The 18491-nt window shown below is 42.4% G+C and overlaps 1 protein-coding gene across 1 annotated transcript; it reads left to right on the plus strand.

Moving 5' to 3' along the window:
* Positions 1–10530: 10530 nt before the first annotated feature.
* sult6b1 (sulfotransferase family, cytosolic, 6b, member 1) lies at positions 10531–17730 on the plus strand. Its single transcript, XM_005937034.3, has 7 exons — positions 10531–10865; positions 12006–12118; positions 14178–14267; positions 14582–14708; positions 16285–16379; positions 16463–16619; positions 16744–17730. The coding sequence occupies exons 1-7, from the start codon at positions 10670–10672 to the stop codon at positions 16869–16871; spliced, it is 906 nt and encodes a 301-aa protein (XP_005937096.1). The 5' UTR covers positions 10531–10669; the 3' UTR covers positions 16872–17730.
* The last annotated feature ends 761 nt before the right edge of the window (positions 17731–18491 follow it).

The raw sequence follows: 18491 nt of genomic DNA on the forward strand, positions 1-18491 counted from the left end.
TGTCTCGTCAGTCCTGATTTCTCCCAGCTGTGCCCTCCGTCTGTGTCTCATCCCCCCCCTCGTTACTCCCCAGTGTATTTAAACCCTGTGTTTCTCTGAGTCAGTGCTGTGTTCTCCCTCATGCTGTGTGGATCTCCCTGTGAGTTCAGTTTGTCATTCTCCAGTTTGGTTTGCTTTTGTATGCTTTTCCCAGCCAGCAAATAAAGCTGTGGTTTTGAGTTCACCCCTTGTGTCTAAGAGCCTGCATTTTTGGTCCAATTCCTGCCACACAGCGATTCATGACAAGTACAAGGACATTTTCTGTGAATAAATGAATTTTCTACACGTTTATCTTTTTATGTCCCGTCCGGCTCTGCAGCTCAGTTATTGTCTGAAGGACAAGAAAAATACCCAACAGATTTATTTTCCCAAGTAAACCAGTACAGCTTTTGCTATACTGGTTTACTTGATTGTCATATTTTATTTGACCTTTATTATAATTATTTATTTATTTATTTTTATTTTGAGTTATTACAATCCGAATGCACAGGACGGGGGAACAGGAAAGAGGAAGAATGAGAGGTGACGGGTTTTAATGAAGGAGGAATAAACTGCTTGTGGCCTTTTACGTGATAACTTGTGGTAACTGGAGCTACTGGACAAACGTAGCGCCATAAAAAGCCCAAAGTGTTGCATAAAGCAGCTCCTCCTCATCCTGTTTCTTCACGTGTTTGCGGGACTGACGACTCAGCATGACACATTATTTTCGTGTAAAAAGATTATGTCACCATCCTGACCCATGCACTAGATCATTTCCTAATTCCTCGTCTTCCCCGTTTCAATCCTGCTCTTCCTGTTTGCTTGAATGTGGGCGTGTTGCTGCCCTCTGTACCTACTGAGGGTTGAACCACAGATCATGACACCTGTCCTTTGTGTCCTTTGCTGTGTTTGTGTAACCTCGTACCTGCTGCGTGTCAGCTGTTATGGTACCTAAAGTAATCCATTGAACCTCTGACTCCATCTTAATCGCACAAATCCTTCAGTCACGTCTCCAGGTGGGCCACACCTGGACGGGTCACACGGCTGTCTCAGTGGAGACACACAGCCATTCAGCTCCATGCAGGTCCTCCCACAGCACTTTGTGTATGTTGGATTCAAACCCAAGACCTTCCTGCTGCGAGCCAACAGTGCTAACCACAGCACCACTACTTTATGCTTTATCACCCAATGTCAGCACGCCTCTGCGTTCTCTGCCGACTTCATTAAACTCACTAAAGCTGCTGTTCAGAAATCAGTCAGCTGGTTCTGAGCTCGCCACCACAGGTTCATTGTTTTATTTCATGATGATTTATCTGTTTATAATACTGGAGAGAACAATAACAGTGTAAATCCTAATGAAAAACTGTTTCTGTCACAGTGACGCGAGCAGTAGGAGGAGGCTCTTGTATCGTTGAGCTGCAGAAGAATATAAAGACATAGACGCTCGATGGGAGCCCGAGTTAATGACATGATGCAGCTTAAATCTAATATTTGAATGTTTCACTGATCAGTGTCAAAATCCACCCACGTCTACACGAACTATTGTACTCAATGTGACAGCAAAACAACTTCTTTCACTCTTTTTTGGGACAAACTTGGATATTGTTGCTGGAGCCCTTCAGCTCCATCGATGCACAGCTTGTATCCACATTATAGGCAGGGGTGAAACCGATGGGGGGTTAAAGACTATCCAATTCAATTTTATGTATATAAATTGGTGACAGTGGGAAGGAAAAACTTTTAACAGGAAGAAACCTCTGGCACAATCAGGCTGAGGGAGGGGCGGGGCCATCTGCTGCGACCAGTTAGAGGGGTCGGCACACAGTTTAATGCTCCACAGACATAGTTGCTGTGGGTGGGGCGGCTGCACCCAGGTACCCTTTGTCTTCTAACCCGCCCCCATGCTGACCTCACATTTTAACATTAAGCACCATAAACCTGGTGAAAACAGAAGGCTTTAGGCCACGCCCACAACGCAAATATGAAACAAAGAGTTAGTCCCTGCAGACCTCAGCTGCTCTTTGATATTTGATAAGCAGACATTTTTACATTAATAATAATTATAAATGAGAGAGTGAATAACAGTCGTGTCCCGATCGCTGCGTCTGTTCCCAGAGCTTCACTCGTTTCAGTTTGTGAAATATTTTAGACTGACTTTGTTAGAGGTAGTTGAATCTTCTAGTTCTCACAGTAGTTTAGCTTTGTTGTCAGCATTTGTATCTGCTGGGTTGTTTGAATTGCCTGACACTTAAATAAAGCTTAGTGCTGTCTCGATGCTGAACAACTTTATTGTCGTGGTGCATTTGAGGAATGTGACATGTTTTTCTTGTCAGGGAACTGTTTACTTTCAAACGATTTTTGCACAGCAGCTCGCTGACACGAAGGCAGACGAGTGAATCGCGTGTGGAGGACTGTTAGTGAAGGAAATTTCCGTCCCCGGTTCCCTCCAAGGCACGAGCGATAAGCAGAGTTCTGTCCTTTCCTTATAAGATTCCTAATTATTCAAAGTAACACTCAGGTATGCCGTTCAGCTGGGTTAGTTACAGCGCCGGGAGCAGCTTGGGAGAACAAGAAAACAGAGACTGCTTTAGGTTGCCTTCCCAATCGACTCAAAGGTTTATTTGGTACACAACAGTTTATATAGAGGAAAAAAGGTTCGTGTGTCAGTTTTCCCAGTTCAAACCGGTACAGACCAAATAAGGAAATGTCTTCCTGCCTACTGAGCAAAGAAGTATCCTTTGTGTAGTTTATCAGTTCAGCTATAAATTATGATCATCCCAGCAAAATACACTCCTAGACATAGAATACAGAGTTCTTTCATTAGTGAATTCTGAAACAAACCACCTGGCCTTTAACGAGCCTTTTCTAAGAGATAAAGAAAAAGGGAGGATGGGAGTAAGAAGGTGGTCTCGTCTCTGTGGTGTTTTCGACCTTGGGGTACCAGCCTGTGAGTCTTACACATTAATTCTTGGGTCACAGAGAAAGAGAAAAACAACTAGTAAATGGGCCTTATTGAGTAACAGTTTCATGTATGATATCACTATAAAACAATATCCTGTAAATGCTATCATGGTATCAAAATATCACAACAGTTCCCCCCTTTTATCATGAAATGATAACATAGTATAAAGACAGAATGTAGTAACATAATATAAAAACAAATCATAAACTTAAAACAAATCATAAATGTAACTAGTCCTTCGAGTAAGCTCAATATCAAAAATTCTGAGAGCGTATACATGGTATCACACAACAGACAATAATTATCAAAACAAATAATACATGCTACAATGGTGACAAAGGCTACAATTAGTTCCTTCCATTTTCCAAACGTGTCCTGTAGCCACTTATGTAGCCACTGACCGTGACCTGTATTGGCAATTAGTTCTATCTTCAATGCTTCAAGTCTATTCATAGCTTGTGTGAATGAACCGTTAGGGGCGGTATTATTGGGAATGAAAGTACAGCATACACCAACGGTCACTAGACCACAGGTACCGGTCCAATTAACAGGTAGGGCTAGTCTAAGAGTATTGTTGCACAACCAATAACCGTTAGGGATTGCTCTAGTTAGGCGCGTGACCATGTGTGATTTAACTAACTCCCCCCAGTCAGTATCATTTAAGACACCGTCTGGGGGAACAATGATCGATTCTCTGCTCGAACTTGAACTGTGTGTATGTTCCTCCAGATATGATAAAACTTCAGCCACAGAGACAGCTAGCCATGTCTCATTACAGCGTGCACCTGGGGAGTCAGAGAAGAATGTATAGTTATCCTTTGTATAATCTATGTGTGTGTCTGGGCCAGTTAACTTTAGTCTGCGCAGACATATCATACTAGTATTAAAATGGAGAGGGATCTGTCCTAAGGGCAGTGAGGGTTTTAACCTATTCTTAGGGCGTTTCATTGGGGCGCAGGTCCCTGCGGTGTCATTAGATAACTTCAATAATTCGCCTAATGGAGTCTCAGGGTTAGTAGGTGTGTGTGTGTGTCTAAGTAGGCAGTCGAGAGGGCTCAGAGTCAACTGTAAAGTGTCTTTAAGGAGAGCATTATCTTTGCCGATTTCCTCTAGTCCCTCAGTGAGGGGGAAACCGGATATGGGGTATCCTACTATTACCTGTTCTGGATTAGCCTTTGAACAGACATAACAGTTACTGTTTCCTAAATCACGAGCAGCTGTTCTAGCATTTTCATACCAGGAGTTAACTCCTGTTCTAGAGGGCGCATAAGATGGTTTATTAGTTGCGTCTATGTTGCTATTTACTGATTTTAGGGAACGTAAGGAGTGCATTAAGTATGTGTCTTGCAAAATAGAGCATGAGGTATAGTCAGCAAATATGACCTGCAGAAATGTGAACATGGTTGCAGTTTACAATACAAAATAGCAAAGAAAAATCCTAAGGTTAATGCGATAGATATGATAAATAACCTAAATATATAAGAAAAACAGTTCTTCAGTCGTCTCCTGGCCTGGTCCCAGGTTCGAGAGACACAGAATAAGTGCCGTGTGATGACAATGGGCATTTCATTTTCTCCATTATCAGGATGGAATGAGTCTGGCTTTATCAGATTAGACATCATATGGTACTTTTGGCTTCCTATTCCTGCTGGATGTTCGAGTACCTTTTTGTTGTTCAGGTGAAGCATCAAAGAGCTCTCTGAGTCTTGGCTCTTTCAGGCGTTGTGTGTTAATCAGTGATTGTGTGTGTGTATGGATTGAATTGGATCCTGGCGCTGGCCCGCCGGAGATGTCATCTACTTGATCCGACGCCTGAGATGGTCCGATTGGGCTGGTCTTAACCCTGCTGGCATGAATCCACTGAGGTTGTCCGTCTGTGAGGATGCTGGTTCTTCGTCACTGCCAGTACAGTCTGGGGGCTGGAAAACGCGGCCTCCCCGAGTGTCCTTGGTTTTAGCAACTTCACCAACACGCGTCTCCTTGTCTCCACTGGTGGAACTGTGGAGGGGAAAGGCTGAGAGAGACAAACTTTCTGATAGTTATTATTCAGTTTTTCTACCAGATTGTGAACATCAGTGGACAATGCAATATACATCACCTTCTACTAGCGGTGCCCCTCTGGAAGCTGACCATGGTGTTGGAAATAGTCTTATTTCAAATGGAAATAATTTGGTTACTGCAGATGGAGTCATAATGTATGAAATGGAAAATCTGGTTGTGGTAAATGCTGATGTTTCGCTTTTGGTCTCCCTACATTAGTTCGTGCACATGTTAGACAGGTTGCTAATATGCTTTTTACTGCATGTGATGTTTTCTCAATTACAAATCTTGATTTTATTGTCCCTATTACCCCTCTTTGTCCGACATGACTCACACAGTGAAAATGTCGGGCAAGGACTGGCATCAGGGAATATGGGAGGGCAATCAAACCCTTAAATTTTTGTATAAGCCATCTCTGTCATCTAAGGTACAGTCATTATTCTCCCAATAGGTGTAATCAGATGCAGAGGCTTGCTCTTGTATGAATTTTAAATCAACATTTGTTTCTAAATAGTCTGGGAGTGTAACAAGTGGCAGCTGTAGGGGCACAGATAATACTTCCTGCGGAGGTGGGAGCTGTGATGCAGCTGCAGCCTTGGCTGTCACGTCTGCTAAGGCATTACCTGTTGCTTCGTCTGTGTCAGCTGTACTGTGTCCTTTCGTTTTTTACAACTGCAACGGCCGATGGCAGCTGTATAGCCTGCAAAAGTCTTTGAACAAAATCAGAATTTAGCAATCGGTTTTCCATCAGCAGATCTAAATCCTCTCTGTCTCCACAATGTGCCAAAGTCATGCACGACGCCAAATGCATAGCGGCTGTCTGTGTAAATTGTCACACGCTTATCCAAATGGAGCTCACAGGCGCGTATTAAAGCCATGAGCTCTGCTTTTTGTGCTGAGTGAAATGGTAATGAGTGAGCCTCTAGTATGATGTCAGGCACTGTTACCACTGAATAGCCACAAAGAAATGAGTTGTCATTCGGCCTTGAACAGGACCCGTCCACATAAACCGTGGCTGAGTCTGGGATAGGTGTTTGCTCTAAATCTGGACGTGGTGCTGTGGATTCCTGTATACGTGTCATGCAGTCATGATCGTCAAGCCTGTCTGAGCCATCCTGTCGGTCAGAAGAACACAGCATAGGATCAATAAATGTGCTGGCGAATCAGGTGTGCTGCTCGCTTTTATAGTGAGATTTGCATATGTTGTGTAGTTATGTTTGCTACAATGGTCGTGACCTGGTGATTGGTGTGTAGAATAGTGTCATGTGAGAGTGTAAGCTTCTCGCAGTCCCTTATCATGATAGAGCAAGCTGCTACTGCCCTCAGGCAGGCCGGCATTCCCTGAACAATTCAGGCAGCACCTTTGAGTAATCTGAGGCGGAGGTCAGCACTCCCTTTAATGCATTGAAAGAGGCAGTCACTTCTGTGGATCACAGTATTCGAGGAGGCTTGTCTTTTTTACAACAGTCACGCAGAATGTGGTCATGAAAAGAACAGTCTGGTATCCACTGTCTGCAATAGTTCACCATGCCTAAGAAGGACAGCATTTCCTTCTGTGTAGTGGCCGAGGGACAGAGGTCACAGCTTTGACCCTGTCTGCAGTCATGGAACGTTTTCCGTGAGACAGTGTGAATCCCAAATATTGAACAGAAGTCTGACAGTACTGCATTTTCTTTGCTGATGCTTTGTGGCCAGTCTGTTGGAGGTGCTGGAGAAGCATGTGTGTAGCAGTTTGACATAGTTTTTCACTTTCAGCACAGAGGAGGAGGTCATCCAGTACAGCCCTGGAGGAGTGAAGCTGTCCAGGGTAGCACGGACCACCATTGAGAAAGCAGCAGGGCTGTCTACCATGCCTTGGGGCAAACGAGTCCAAGTGTACTGCTTATTTCTATGTGTGAATGCAAATAACGGCTGTGTGTCTTCATGCACAGGTACTGAGAAAAAGGCAGAGCATAAATCCACCACGGTAAAATGTGCATGCAATGCATGTCAATATGTTGTGAACATCTGAAACGAGAGGTGGCAGAGGAATGTTGACTGCATTAATTTGCCTTAAGTCTTGTATGAAACGCCATACGCCAGGTTTGTTAGGCTTTGGCACAGGATTGTCAGGAGTGTGGGCTTTATTACTCCTATAGTCAATAAATCTCCTATGATGACATCTAGGGCTGCGGCTTTTTCGGCAGAAATGGGATGTTGCTTGACATATACTGGCTTGTTGTGTTTTAATAGGTGTGCGTGATAAAGTGTACAGTCAATAAATCCTATATCATTCTCACTTTTTGACCATAATGTCATATTCTGGTATTCAGCTGGCAATGTAACTGCAGAAATAGTACAGTGTAGGGTAGGTTAGATCTATGTGTCCACATGGTATAGTTATGTCATAAACTATGTCTGAGTTATGTGACAAAATCACTGTTTGACCTTCACTTGTGTGAGCAGTTATCATGTTGTTGAACAGTGTGAGAGAAACAAAAGTGTGGCTCCCAGTCATGGGATTACCTGGTAGTGGCGTCTGTACACGTTTTTTTTGGCACAGTGTGTGACATAGAGTACCGGACAAAAAGGATGTTGAGTTCATTCTCTGCTGAGGGTCCAGCTGACACAGAGGATGTTCCTTCTCCATCATGTCGATACATAGGGCAGAGAAAACATAAGCTGTTATCAGTGTCAGCAAACATTTCACCCTTTGTGTTAAATGAAATACAAAAATTCATTTTTGCTCTGGGTGTCTGCGGCTGCTGGAAAACTGAGCTAAATTTGCACCTCTAGCTTGTGGTTGCCAGTTACCTTGACTGGAAGAGCTCCGCTACTTTTATCTCTCCGTCCTCTGAAACTTCCTTGCTGTGCTGGAGCGGATGATCCTGCATACATTAGTTTCTCACTTTCCTCTGAGCCTTCTACATCAAAATTCAACATCATCTTAACACTTTTAGCTTTCGTGGTAGTATCTGCACTGGCCTTCAGTTTTACTGACCTGTTTTCTGGCGATAATCGTTCGGGATAGGGCTCCGGAAATAAATTAGAATGCATTGAACTTACAGTTCTTAAGTTGTAAACAAAGTCAGTCACGTAAGTACTTCCGCATGTTCTGGATACGTAATCATGGAAGTCTTCGCCGATTCGCGGACGTGGGTTACACGTAACCGGAAATGGGAGTCGTACTGAGCCGTTATTTGAGACTTTATTTTGTATTTTATTAATTTTTGGTTTTACAGGTACTTTAGATTTTTTATCGGACCTGTCTGTGGTCTTTGAATTATTCTGACCCATGTTCAGTGATTTCCAGAGGGGTTTACACGCTTTGAAGGATTTATGTTAGTATTTCGCTGCGGCACAGCTGAGGTTACTTTAAATTTATTGCTAGCAATTTTTGTTTGGGTGAGCAACTCTCACTTAACGAGCAACTTCTCGCAAAACAACAGGCAACTCCCTGTGTCTTTCTGCTTTTAATTTACTGCTTTTAACCCTTGTATGGTAATCGGGTCTGTGAGACCCGTGTTCAGTTTTCTTTTCTTTCGTTTTTTATTTTATTTTATTTTATTTATTTTTTTTAAAGAAAAATTAAACAATTAATTATTCTTTCACGTGTAAATGTGTTGTGTCTTTCCACTTGATTATAACTGATTTATTTATAACATTTTATATAAAAGAAAAACGAGAAGCACATTAATTCATAGTAATTTAACATAAAATTGTTTGATAGTGTTAATTTGGAAAGCCACAACTCTAGCGGGTCCACCAACACCACACAAGGGTTAATTTACTTTATTCGGGGACTGAGGAAGTCGTCAGTGTATCTCTCTGGATCACTAAGGAAGCTTCGTCAGCATATCCCGTTTTTTTATGGGGACCAAGGAAGATCGTCAGTGTATCTCTCTGGATCACTAAGGAAACTTCGTCAGCATATCCCGTTTTTTTTATGGGGACCAAGGAAGATCGTCAGTGTATCCCAAATCTCTTGGGCCACTAAGGAAACTTCGTCGGCGTGTCCCGTTTTTTTTATGGATCGATCACTGAGAGAGGTATAATACGGTCTTATATAAATATGAAAGACGCATATTTACCTTCGTCAGCGGATCCCACTTCTGACGCCAAATTGAAGGAAATTTCCGTCCCCGGTTCCCTCCAAGGCACGAGCGATAAGCAGAGTTCTGTCCTTTCCTTATAAGATTCCTAATTATTCAAAGTAACACTCAGGTATGCCATTCAGGGTTAGTTACGAGCTCGGGAGCAGCTTGGGAGAACAAGAAAACAGAGACTGCTTTAGGTTGCCTTCCCAATCGACTCAAAGGTTTATTTGGTACACAACAGTTTATATAGAGGAAAAAAGGTTCGTGTGTCAGTTTTCCCAGTTCAAACCGGTACAGACCAAATAAGGAAATGTCTTCCTGCCTACTGAGCAAAGAAGTATCCTTTGTGTAGTTTATCAGTTCAGCTATAAATTATGATCATCCCAGCAAAATACACTCCTAGACATAGAATACAGAGTTCTTTCATTAGTGAATTCTGAAACAAACCACCTGGCCTTTAACGAGCCTTTTCTAAGAGATAAAGAAAAAGGGAGGATGGGAGTAAGAAGGTGGTCTCGTCTCTGTGGTGTTTTCGACCTTGGGGTACCAGCCTGTGAGTCTTACACATTAATTCTTGGGTCACAGAGAAAGAGAAAAACAACTAGTAAATGGGCCTTATTGAGTAACAGTTTCATGTATGATATCACTATAAAACAATATCCTGTAAATGCTATCATGGTATCAAAATATCACAACAGTTAGATAACCCACAGCCTCACCCACAGGGACCCGCATGGACCGGGGCTGAGCAGGACGCTTTTCCTCTGGAGGAATGTAGCTGTGTATGCCCTCAGTGCAGCCACTGAGGCCTCTTTCTAAGAGACTGACACATAATAGCTTCCTGAGGTTTGTGTGATAAATGAATGAGGATTAGCCCCGCCCACTTATAGCACGCTCTGCTCTTGGAGCCTGGCTCTCGTTTTGGCCATGAAACAAGTTTTCTTAACTTTTTCGGTGTCCAGGAATTAGACACAGGCTTAAATAAAGGCTTCACTTGTATTCAGGTGTCAGGTTATGAAACCCCACAACTGGTTAGTTCTGTGCAGCAGGAGTGCAGTGATGGGCTGAGTTGGTCATAAGAGACAAATACATGACAAAAAAGACACGAATGCTTAAATGTGTTTCACTAAAGCAACAGTTTAAAAAGCTTCCTGTGCCACTCGTCATTGTCGGCTAATAGTTCACATTTAGAGGATCGCTTCAGGAAGCTGTTTACAATTCACCGACCAGAAAGGAGCACAGGAAGCTCATCTGTAACGCTTATGTGTGTGTGTGTGTGTGTGTGTGCGCGTGTGAGTCAGTCTGGCACCTCCATATGGTGAACCTTGTCCAGAGATCTCCATTCAGCCTTCAGCCACGCCTCCATGAATCCAGGGTTTTCTGCATATTTGTGTGTGTGTGGAGGGGGAGGTGCTTGATGCCTCCTCCTCCTCCTCCCGTTGTTCCTACTTTACACACACACCCTTTTTCCTCTGTGTCTCAGTTCTGCTTTCTCACTTTCAGCTCCAGCAGCGTCTGCAGCTTCTCCCGAGTTTCCTTCCTCTTTGAGTCTCTGCTCCGTGCGTAAGTCAGGATGAGCGGCGAGGGACCGATGGGCCCGCTGCAGGCCAAGATGCTGAAGGCGAAGGAGATGAGCAACGAGGAGAAGGTGTACAGATACAATGGTGTGCTGTACTTGACCGTCCTGTCTCCCGAGGAGCATTTAAAGTGTCTGGAGAAGATGCAGGCCAGAGAGGACGACATCATGCTGGTGGCTTACCCCAAATGTGGTGAGTAATGCTGATCGAGTCAAAAAGATCTGTTAATGAGCTGAAGATGAGAGCCTTTCATTTAAAAACGCCAACATGCTTTTAGTCGTGTTTAAACTCCATCAGACGGTGTGACCTCTGACCTATGAGCTTTCTAGGTGCAATCCCTGAACTCTTCACTCTGCAGCAGCCAGACTCACTCAAGAGTGCACGACAATGTGCAATCAATCATGAGCCGACTAGTCAGAGATGATTTAAAAGGCGAGGAAAAGGTTCACACGCCGGATATTAATCAGAGCAGGCAAACAAATCCAACAGGGAAACCAGCTGTAAAACAAAGACAGAGAGGAGGTAAACTTTAGGGGCAGGGCAAAGATTACAACAGTGGGAAACACGTGAAACCAGGAAGTGACGAGTCTGAAATGAGAGCACAAAAAACAAACAGACGAGTATCAGGGAAAAACGGGGAAGCCACAGTTGAAGTTCGGGACCTGCTCGGCTCATTTTTACTTCCTTATTTTGTTCTTAGACAGCTGTGCATGACTAACAGCTCAACACTGATCCTTTTCCTCAGACGAGCAAAGGGATACCCTTCTCTGTGACATCATGCAGATCTGAGAGTATAAAAGCTGTGTGAGCTTTAGTCTCACAGGGAAACACTGAGCTCAGCATTAGAAACATGTTTAATGTGAACATTCACCACCACTTCATATCAAATCTACCAGGTTACAGCAAAAGTTGAAACTTGTTTTCTGTTGGAGAAACTTTTTAAAGGCCGTCAGTGGATGGTAGCTGAGTCTGCCCTCTGCTGGGACCTCTTAAAAACACTCTCCTGATGACTTCATGCTCTTGGCTGCTTATTTCAGGTCATATTGAATAAAAGGTTTTAGCTCAGTTAGTAAAATGTACATTTTTGGTCATTGAAGTGTCAGAAAGGATTATCCAATATATTCTCATTGACTAACAGCTGATGATTGACAAGCCAGTGAGCGTGCGGCTCTTTGGCTAATGCTCCACCCAAGCCAGCGTCACGCAAATATAAGCAAACAGATCTGCACAGAAACGACCAAGGAGAGCACGAAAGGGTTATAGGCCTTATATCTGTGTAATCTCTGCAATGATAGCACAACCGCACGTGTGTGTGTGTGTGTGTGTGTGCAGGTTTCAACTGGATGGTCGGGGTGATAAAGAAGATCATCACAGCGGCTACAGGCGTGAAGTCGGAAAGCAAACTCCCGCCGCTGATCGAGTTTCATGGACCAGAAAATTTAAAGGTTGTGTGTGTGTGTGTGTTGTATAATGTATATGAGACACTAAAAATCAGTCATTATTATTACAGTTATTGTTAGAAGCCGGCCTCCTGTCTGCAGGTGTGCTGTACAGGTGAAAGGTCGAGCCGTGCAGAGCGCCTCTGTGTTTGCGTGACACACCTGCTCCTGTGCAGACACAGATACCATCTAACAGCGCGGGCGCGGCGACACGTCTGAAGCACTTGTGTGTGTGGTGCTTTTAGCTATATGATAAACAGGCATGGTTTAAGAAACTGGAAGGCTTTGCTCCAGGGGAGGCACATTCACTGTCTGCAGCGTTCGTGTCTCTCAGTACAGTTTATAGCCGTTACCTTCTGATGAAAATAAAGATGTCATTCAAACCCAGAAACCACAGAAGTGCATTTTCCATTCATGCATTTTTCTTTAATGTGAACTCATTTTTACTGTTAGGCTCCACTACAGTGGCTTTGCATGATTCGCTTCAGAATAATCTGCATTTATATCGTACTGGGCCGACTGTGGGCTAAAACCCTAACCCAGATTACTAATTTAACAGTCTGAACACTGATGTTTGTAAAATATGCACTAAAATAAGACAATATTTCATCAGCTGCTGCTACTGGCCGAGCCTTGTTCATTCAATTTAACAATTAAAAAATCTAAACATAAAGTGATTAGCAATTATTCGGACTCTCTCAGTTCTATGTGACCGGGAGAAGGCTGTCCGTTTTCTCATCGTTACAATTTTAAACCAAAACACATCAAATAAATTAAAGAAGCCGGGCTCGTTGTACTGGAACCCCGGAGCACGCATTGATGAGGAGCTGTGTGGATGTTATTTTACAGCACAGTACTGACGAGGTCCCTGATCCACATCTGGATTCCTGTCAGGCTTCTCCTCAGCGTTCAGTCACTGAACGTCTGTGAGCTGCTTCAACATTTTATGAGATAAAAGGTTTAAATCAGACCCCGAGATGAAGATCACATCTATGTAAAAACAGAGCAAAATGTCTTTTCAGTCTTTGCTTTCTTCAGGAAGTTGGTTTGTCTGCTCCCATGTGGAAGTCATTTAATAGGCTGATTCCTACACAGTTCATGTTTAGAGTATGGAGGCCTTTTCCTCAGTTTCTTTTGACAGCACTGATTTGATCCCAGAGTCGCCTGAGGAAGAAAAACCAGTAAAACCTGTGTTTAATAACTGCAAGTTAAAAAGTACAGTTAGATCACACGTGCCTGCCTAAAGTAGAAGAACTAATATATTTGTATGAAGTCATATTAGGTGAAAGGTTGGATTCAAGCACGCAAACTTAACTGTAATCAAACAGTTTGTGTAGTGAATATTTTAAAAGAATAAATCCTGAAACTACGTTTAAACGTTTGTGTTTACAGCTTGACTGCAGCTGAAATCACTTCCAGGTGTGACGTAATCATGTGAAGCAGCTGCTTTGTTTGTTCCTGTTTGGATTCACAGCATTTTCCTCGTAATTTTCCAAAACTTAAATTCGGTTTAGCTGGAAATAAATCAAAGATACTTCAAAAATAAAAAAAATAAAAGAAAATTTGTATTTATGTAGCACCTTTCAAGACAGAATCACAAAGTGCTGTACATAAGATTATAGCAGTCAACAAAGTCAACAGAGTTCAGCATTTTTGTGGTTTGACTCTGGGAAAAGCAGCTGATTGGCTCACTGAGGAGCAGATGTGATTCCCTGAAGGTGCTTTTTCACTTCCTGTTTGAAAGAAAAGGCACATCTGGGCGTGTTGCAGCTGTTCAGTCACAAACGTGCAGACAGTAATTCATCGTGAGTCGAACCCTGTAGCATTACAACCCTGACAAATTACAGCAGAAATTCTGCAAATTTGCTTTAAGCAGACTGAATCGACCCAGAGAATGTGAAGCTGCAGACCGGTGCCGGTCCTTTGGTACACTGGGTTGCTGAAAAGCCACACCCTGGGCCAAAGTGTTTGCACAAGCAACGCCTTCCCTGCTTTCACCAGAATAAGACTCTAAGTGCATGTCATAAAATGTTGGGTAAATATGGTATGTTGTGTCCACCCTCAGAACGTGGAAGAAGCTCCTTCTCCAAGACTTCTGGGTGCTCACCTTCACCCCGACAACATTCCTGCTTCCTTCTACGAAAAGAAGACTAAGGTGAGTTTCACGAGCTCTGCAGGAGACGTTCAGCTGCATACTGCTGCCACAAGCATCTGTGTAAAAATCAAGCTCTCATTTCCACAACGAACTGCAGCTTTTCCAAATGTAACCCCAGGATTTAGATGCTTGGTTGATGACAGTGGAAACTCTGTAAGAAAAAGAACAGACCGACGCATGGACCCTGCTTTGAGGAAAAATGTGGCCAATGTTCAGAGTAGTTGTAACTGTTGTTCCCGTCTTTCTGTTCTTGTATCCTTTCTCTCCTCTCTCCAGGTCAATAAAATCTCATTTGTGTGGTTTGTCTTGCACAGATTCTGGTGGTCTTCAGAAACCCGAAAGACACAATGGTCTCCTTCTATCATTTCTCCAACAGCAACCCAGCGCTCCCATCCGCAAAGTCCTGGGACACCTTTTACTCCCAGTTCATGAGTGGAGAAGGTGAGCAAACAAACCGAGCATAATACTTATTAATGTGAGGAACGCTGGACACACTGTGGTCCAAACCTTGTCCATTAAAATACCAGCTTTTGTTTCACTCTTTGATTTGGCTTCATAATCCTGAGCTTTGCTGCACTTGTGGCCTCACAAACAGCACATAGTGCTGACTCAGCAGGGTCACGGTGGAAATGTTGGATTGGTCCAAGTGGGGCAAAGAGCTGCTGTGGCCCCACTTAGTGAGTTTGCTATGAAGCACTGCAATAAAACAGTTAGTTTAGTTGCTTATCAGGCCTGGACTGAGCACAGAGAGATGCTTGTCAGAGTATAATAAACACAGATACCATAACCTGTAAGTAAGAGATTTATAATGTCTATTAAAAGAGAAAAAGTACAGAAGAAATACTCGGTCCAAGACTGAGTTTCTGTGATTCTGAAATTGGATTTAAAAAGAGCAAAAATTATTTAAAATAAATTCTTCTGACTGTAAAGAAAACTATCAACGAGTGGCACAGGAGTTACTGCCAAGAGTGTATTAAAAAAAGGCTTTGGTTAGCTTGAGACACCAAAGATTATTCCATCAGGTTTATCACTAGACAGTACTTGGTTTGCTAAAATTACTCAGCTTTAGGTGTGAAAAACGATTTAGTCTAAGGAGCTTGCAAAGAAAAGCGTCTGGACTTCTTTAAGTTGCTTGAAGACGTTTCACCTCTCATCCAAGAAGCTTCTTCAGTTCTAAGGTCAAATGGTGGAGAGTCCCAGATTTAAACCCTGTGGGAGTTTCCCCCCACAGAGGGACAAATGGACCCCCCTCTACCTAATCACATGAGCCAAGGTGTGAAAACGGGTGTGGGTCACAATCAGCCAAGGGTGAGCTCATTGTGAAACCTGGCCCCACCCTGTCATATGATTTCCTGAGGTCAGATGGCCCAGGATGTGAGTGGGCGACTGGGGACCACGACCCTCGTGGGGACACTCCCATAGGCCTTAAAATCTGGGACTCTCCACCAGATGCTTTTATAACTGAAGAAGCTTCTTGGATGACGCTTTTCTTTCCGAGCTCCTCAGACTACGATGACTGAGAACCTTCACAGACATAAAAACTATTTAGTTTAGCTTTGGATGCTAAAAATATCTTGGTCAAATTTAGGCGTTAAGAATGGGTTAAGCAATAATTTGGTTACCTTTAGGTCCTAAAAATTACTTCAGAGCTTCTGAAAAAAACTGTTTCTGAAGCATTAGAATGAATGAGATTATTGATTTGGAAATCAAGCCATCGTCAATACTGGGAAGAACCCTGACAATATGACTTCATAAATTCAAATCGTTTTTGATTAATTCATTTGAACCTAGACCTGGAAATTACACGTCTCAAATTGAGATATTCGGATATGATATATATAATTTATTCAGATTAAAAAAATCTATAAAATTTGATTTTAAATCTGAAGACTAGAATTACAGAAGCATTTCTAACTAAGCATGGGAAAGAGTGGCTTCGATTTTGGGGGCCATCTTCTGACCTGGACATCTTTCTTACTTTGTGATTCATTAATTTTTTGTCATTGTTTGTGTGTAGTTCCCTGGGGGTCATACTTTGACCACGCCTTAGGTTGGGAGAAGAAGATGGACGACCCCAATGTCATGGTCGTTACATATGAAGAGCTGAAACAGGTAAAGCTGCATTTGACATAGAACAGTTAGACACCGCAGGGGTTTGTGGTAATGTGCGGTAATGATTCTTCTGTTTCCCGTAGGACCTGAGCGAGAACATCCGTAGGATCTCCAGCTTCTACGGCTTCAGCCTGACAGAGGCTCAGGTGCAGCAGATCGCAGATGCGAGCACCTTCAAAGCCATGAAGGAAAGCTCCAGCAGCTCCCACGGCAATATGGGGAATGTCTTCTTCAGGAAAGGTGCCCAGAAAGTAGCCTAGAAAACGAGAAATGCATACTGTGATACTTAGCCAACATCTTATCAATCCTCAGTTGGAATCCAAATGCAGCTGTTTCACTTTGTGATGTTTGTGTCCCTGCAAAGGTGAGGTTGGAGACTGGAAGAACTATTTCACACCAGAGCAGAGCCGAGAGATGGACGAGGTCTTCAACAAACGTCTGGCAGGAACAAAGATAGGAGCCAAACTTAACTATCAAGCACACTGTCAGTAGGAGGAAGACAAAGGAAGACACAGGAGAGCTTTGGGAAAAGGCATCTTTATGTGGGTTTACCTTTAATATTGTTAAACTTAAATTAGTGGATGAGGCTCAGTTCACAGCCAAAGACCCACTGTTTAAATCTCAAGTAAAACAAGCAGAAAAAAAGGGATAGAAAGAGGGAAAACCGATCTCATGATTCAAGCATTTTAACCCCAATATGCAAATGTAGTTTCAACCGAAGTCTGATTGTGTTGTGATTAGAACCTATTCTGCTCATTTCCAGCTCCATATTTCTATCCTTGGACTGGAGTAACTTTGCATTATTCACAGCACCAGTATTCAAGCAATATATGCACCACCCACTTCTCAATTTGAACATCAGATGGGGGTGGGGCTCCTGTGCCTCAGGTGACCTCTTTTTGACATCATACAGATCCAAGAGTAGAAAAAACTGTCACAAACTGAGTGTTTATAGCAGTCTGCAACCGGAGCTTTTGACTGACAGGGATTATTGTATCTCATTATTTAAAACTCTGGTCAAGTTTAATATGAACATCCATCATTAGACCAGGAAATGAGGAAGACTAACTCAAACTAAAACCGCTTTTTGTTTCCTTTAAATCACATAAAGTAGATAAAGTGAGAGATGTTTGGTGTAGTCCTGATGATTCAAATCAAATGAGCACACTCGTTCGAACGGCAGCTACCTGGAACCATGATGGTGCAGTTCAGGAAACACTCCTGTGGCTGATTCTGTGGCAATCAAACAATACTGTAAAACAGTCACATTTTGAGTTACATGTACATTACTACAAACAGCACATCGCTGGAAGATATCATTGCAATAAACAATAGATCTCTTTTGTCTTGACTCTGTCGGGTTTTTTATGATGAAACAATTTTAAAGTTTACTCTCGGGGGACATCTGAATGTTTTGAGGAAGTTGGATGACTTTAATCTTAAATCTAAAAAGTTTAGCTTTTCAAGCTTAATTTAAGGTACAGTCAGTACTTTTTTTGGCTATTTTGTCTTTTTTTTAAAAAGCATACTGTATCCATAAATGTCCATGGAACAGTGTGTAATTAAATTATCCAACAAACTGTTCATTTTTGTATTTCCTGATCTTTTGCTAAGTGATGATATTATTCAAATATGTTCAAATGTAATTTGTATGAAAAGTATTTCTTAAACAAACTGTAGTAGAAATATACAGCCAGCTGTGGCTGGTAAGGGATAAAATCTGATGGTAATGTTTTTTATCTATGGCTGACAAAAACCTGCTTGTCCTATAACAGCCACCATAGCTGGAATAATACACTTAAATTGGGAGAAGTAAGAAAACAGAATTCAGCTGATTGCAACCTGCAATCTACTGACATCTAGTGGTGAAAAATTCTACACACTGTACCTTTAAGCTGTTTGTTTAATGTTGTGTTGAAAGTAACTGCTGTTACAAAGGAATTTTCCACTTTTGAGATAAACAAAGTATCTAAAAAGAAATAAAAATGATATCTATCCCCAGAAGTTAAGATATTGTGTTACAGTAGCCAAAACTAAGCTAATAAAATAGCTTCATATAAAATGTTATAAAATAATAAAAAAGCTATTTTTGTAAAAATAAAAGATTGCTCA

The sequence above is a fragment of the Haplochromis burtoni genome, unplaced genomic scaffold (genome assembly GCF_018398535.1).
Source record: "Haplochromis burtoni strain Fernald_Lab_line unplaced genomic scaffold, NCSU_Asbu1 Contig_214, whole genome shotgun sequence".
Taxonomy (NCBI): Eukaryota; Metazoa; Chordata; class Actinopteri; order Cichliformes; family Cichlidae; genus Haplochromis; species Haplochromis burtoni.

Coding starts and splice junctions, on each gene's coding strand:
- sult6b1 (XM_005937034.3), top strand. CDS start 10,670: ATGAGCGGCGAGGGACCGATGGGCCCGCTGCAGGCCAAGATGCTGAAG. Junction 14,709..16,284: donor CCAGTTCATGAGTGGAGAAG/GTGAGCAAACAA, acceptor GTTTGTGTGTAG/TTCCCTGGGGGTCATACTTT. Junction 16,380..16,462: donor CATATGAAGAGCTGAAACAG/GTAAAGCTGCAT, acceptor TGTTTCCCGTAG/GACCTGAGCGAGAACATCCG.